The sequence below is a fragment of the Loa loa genome (genome assembly GCF_000183805.2).
Source record: "Loa loa unplaced genomic scaffold supercont3.100, whole genome shotgun sequence".
Classification (NCBI taxonomy): Eukaryota; Metazoa; Nematoda; class Chromadorea; order Rhabditida; family Onchocercidae; genus Loa; species Loa loa.
In genome coordinates, this window is record NW_018108280.1 from 141,482 (window position 1) to 146,119 (window position 4,638).

Sequence of the window (4,638 nt, forward strand, 5' to 3'; positions counted from 1 at the left end):
TTTTTTTTGGAAATAATAGCAGCTGTTAAGCGTACTAATCCGGAATTTAATATCTCATTAATCGAATTAAAAAAAAAATGATATCCGGATTAAATGGATATTTTTATTCTTTCATAATTTGAAATATGGAATAGGCTAATAGTTGTTATTGAATATTTAAAGTAATACTTATTGTTGAATATTTAAAGTAAAAGAATGAAAATTGATTATAAAAAAAGAAAAAAATGTAATTAAGTAAAATTAAAATTTTAAATTTATTAATTGAAAATTTAAGAATAGAAAAACTGGTAGAATTCGGAAAATATTTATTCTCTAATCAATGATTATATAGTTGGGAAAACTTTTCAATTTCATTTCATTTTAAAAAAAAAGAAAGAAAAAAATATTGATGGGAAAAGATGGAATGGCTATTATTGTTACTGGTCATTTGTCCATGTTCACACATTTTTTTTTTTCCCAATATTATTTAACACATATCATTTTTAATAGCTCAACATTTTCTCACGTCCTATTTTTATAGTTATTTATTTTTCGTTTTGAATAAAATATGCATGAAAGGAAAAACCAGTTCCGTTGTTTGATGTGATTGTAATGGATTGAGATAGGTGTCATACAAACAATTGTCACTAAGATATGTTGAGCGAAGCACATTTGCATATCCAAATTTGAGCCTGGGAAAAGTTTCTTCGTTCATGTGTTGAGCAACCATTTTCCCAGCCCCAATGACCAAGAGAGGACAGCAGGTGCTACAGCGCAATGCCAGCTGTTCATAAAGGGTGTGGCTATTTCTATAGGTCAGGGAGGAGTTTCAGGTTTTCAAGGGGGTGTGTCAATTTGATAAACTTCTTCAGAATTTGCACATCAAATTGATGATAATAACGATACTTTCAGAGTCTAGCAGGCGCCAATTTTCATTTTACAGTGCATACATTTGAATCATCCGGTTGTTACTGATTTGAAAATGCGATTGCTCATTTCATCACCATCCTCATCAAGTGCTTCATCCGGTTCAGAATCCGATAATAGTACACAAATTCGTATTGGTCGAATTAAAAAGGCATCAAATGAGCAACGTCAACGATATCAACTGATGAATAGATTACGAACAATGGTACCAAATGCTCGAAGTGCTACAACACAACTTGAGCTATTACAATATATCATTGATTATATCTCCGATTTACAGGTTTGTTGAAATTAATTCATGCAAAAATTTTTATTTTAGATAATAAAACAAAAGAAAAAAAAGGGAATTCCGGATATTTCTTCTAAATTCCGGAAAGTATTGTTGAAATATTATGGAAAAAGTTATGTTAATTTATTTGGAAAAAAAAAATAAATAAACATATGATACATGTAAAAGATCACAATTCCGCTTTGTTTATTTTAATAAATTATATATAAAAAGCAATCAACATATTGTCCGTATTTATTTTTGTTAAACATTCGATATCCGGAATAATACATATCCGGATTGTTCGGTTATATTCAATTCGAGTAGCTTCGTTATTTTTCGATTTTTTTTTTTTTTTTTTTTTTTTGTTAATTTCACCCTAAAAAATTTAATTTATTTTGCAGCAAATTGTTGATGATGATGATGATGATAATGATAATGATGGTGATATTAATGATAGAAGGATATCAACTGTTGTACCATTTAAACAAAATCCAACAATTACTGATTTATCGCTTTTGTTTGCTAAGATTAGCACTACAACCAATATCACATCGATCAGTTCAATGAAATATTCCGCCAGACATGAATTCTATCAGAAACAAAGTAATCAACATATTCAAATTTCAAAATCTGATTGTGAATCACAATAAAAAATAATATCAATGTTAATATCAATGCCTCAGATATTATTGATTTTAATCATTTATGCTATATTATTGATCGATTCGATTAGTTGATCGATAGTTGATCGATCGATTGATCGATTGATGATCAATCGATCGCAGTAAAATTATATGAAATTGACGAAGAAATGTTTAAATTTTACGAGAATAATGAAAGAAAAGAAAAGAAAAGTTTTATTATTTTGTATGAATTATAAAATAAAGTGTTGATTAGTCTAAATTACTGATTATCAAAATGAATTCAAAATGAAATGAATTTATTTCTTGTAACATACTTACGTACGTACGTGTACGTCAAGCGTAACATACGTACGTAAAGTGTTGATAATTATTTGTTGCGTGGATTGTAAAAGAAAGTTTTAATTTAATCTCTTATTGTATTTACAATCATTGTGTTTTTTAAATAAATAATTATACTTTTTATTTAATTTAAAAATTATAATTATTGCTGTGATATTGATGGAAATAAATGATGAGACAATTTTCTACACTTTTATTGTTTTTATTTTTTTTTTTACTATACCTTTGACGACATGTCATTTTTTATTGCATATTATGAATTATTTTAAAAAAAAGAAAAAAAAGAAAATTAAATTTTTTATCTCTTTAAATAAATAGTTTTCTTTAATTTTTCCACAACTTCCAGTTTTAATTTAAATTAATTTTTGAATTACTAAAGTTTTACTATCCCTTAAAAACTTTGTAATTAATCGTATACAACTTTTGATTCAACGAAATTATATAAATTGTTTACTTCACTTTTTTTTTCCTCTAAACATTAAATAATCAAAGTGATGTTATTTGCAAATTCTTGAAAATGTATTGTTTGCGGGTGTATTTGCTTGTTTGTTTGTTTGTTTGTTTGTTTGTTTGTTTGTTTATTTATTTATTTGTTTACTGATAAATTGCCTTTTGCATATATTTTTTTGTTTTTTTTGTTTTAGAAATATCAAACATTTTCAAACTTTTCAGCATTTTCTCATTTCTCTATGATACAAAACAGAATGTAATGTTTTCAAAAAAAAAAAAAAAGAAAAAAGGAAGCGAAAATTGGTGAATTAGCATGATGCTATTGAATTGACACCTGGTGTACACCTGCTGTACATCTGATGCAAAGCTTCAAGCAATCATGAATTGATATATTTCAAGTGTCCTTAGCTTTAATGATTTCCTCCCACTCAATTGCATGCAAATTAAAAGGCCAAAAAAAATAAAAAATAAAAAATAAATAAAAATAATGACGGAATTGTCAAAATTAAATTCGAAATATCTTCAAATATTTTTATAGCAAAAAAATTATAAGCCTGAAATTATAAGCCTAAAATTCATCAAGTTGAATTCTCAGCTTCATGCCAATTCTTAATGTCTTTTTTGTTTTTAGAAAAAGTACATTTTGTATTTTTTTTGCATTTAAAATCTAAAAAGCAATTAATTAATTTATTTATTATTGTCCAGAATGATTCCATTTTAATTATAGGCGTTATTGTAATTAAAATGTGGCGATGATAGAAATGATACCAAATCTTTCAACAATAATACAAACAATGTCTTTGTAAATTTTTAAAATTTTTATTCAGTCATTTAGCGCATTTCATTTTCCTGATAATTTTTGAATTTCCACATTAACATACTGATACTGTATCTTATCGATTGTGGCCTAATTATGATAATCTTAGATAGGATAGGTTAGAAGAGAAATTAGGAAAATATCATGAATTATTATTTAAAATTTACAAAACTCTTAGATAATTGTCCGTAAATTTCACTTAATTTAACCTTAAAAAGAGTTAAATAATTTGTGGCCTTTAACAACTAGGCTCAAAACTAATGGTGCCTATATGTAATATATGTATGTAAGTAAGAGGGTCAGTCAATTCGTTAGCTATACGATGAAGCTAAAAGGAAGAGCAGCTGTCGTAGGCTTTATATATTTCATATGGCCATTGATTTTGCAGCAAAACCAGATGTCCTCTTGCATCCATCTGACACCAGATCCGTGAAGCCTCCTCCTGCTACTACTGCTTGCTGGTGTGTTGTATCTGGAAAAGCCAAGAGTTGATTGACCAGACTTGTTCCAGATTGAAAGCTTTAAAATAAGGCCAAAAAGCTATGAGCTATAATTCAGAGGAAAATATATTCCGGAAGCATTAATCTTTAAACATCTGCATTTAGAAATTTCATTGATATGAATCGAATTCAGACTGAATTGAAATTTCAATCTAAGTTTGGATTGAAATTTAATTCTTAACATTTAAATTTTAGAGCAAATTTAAGTATAAATTTATATAATAGCAAAAAGAAATTTGAATAATTCCAAATTGTTTACAATAGTAATTTGCAATAAATTGCTTGAATTAATTAATTTAAAAAAATGTGACAATGATATCATTGAAGTAATGAAAGAGCTTATCATATTTCCTATCAATCATTTATTTTCGATGATTATTTCAATTTTGCAACAAAAAAAAAAAAAATAGCTTAATTAAAGGGATATGCTAAAGAGATATAAAGAAAATTTTGGATGAAAGGAAGAACTGGATAGGAGTGATAAAAGGGAAATGTTTGCATGAGATAACGGATCAGTAATTTTAGAGTGGACATAGGACAATTATGAAAGGCATCGGAGTTCACAAAAGAAAGATTGCAAGCATTTATTGCGATCTAAGATAACAGAAATTGAAGGCGGAAAATGATTTTGTGAGAAATGGAATAAAAATTCGCCTAATCCTGATAAGAAGGATACAACTTTAATTTGCATATGGGAATAAATAAATCAAC

The 4,638-nt window shown here is 27.0% G+C and overlaps 1 protein-coding gene across 1 annotated transcript; it reads left to right on the forward strand.

Annotated features, from left to right (window-relative positions):
• Nucleotides 1-961: 961 nt before the first annotated feature.
• LOAG_12829 (hypothetical protein) lies at nt 962-1,827 on the forward strand (the record flags this gene model as incomplete). The annotated part of the gene is made up of 2 exons (XM_003148343.1): nt 962-1,186; nt 1,579-1,827. 2 exons carry the CDS (start codon nt 962-964, stop codon nt 1,825-1,827), a joined length of 474 nt encoding a protein of 157 aa, XP_003148391.1.
• Nucleotides 1,828-4,638: the final 2,811 nt, after the last annotated feature.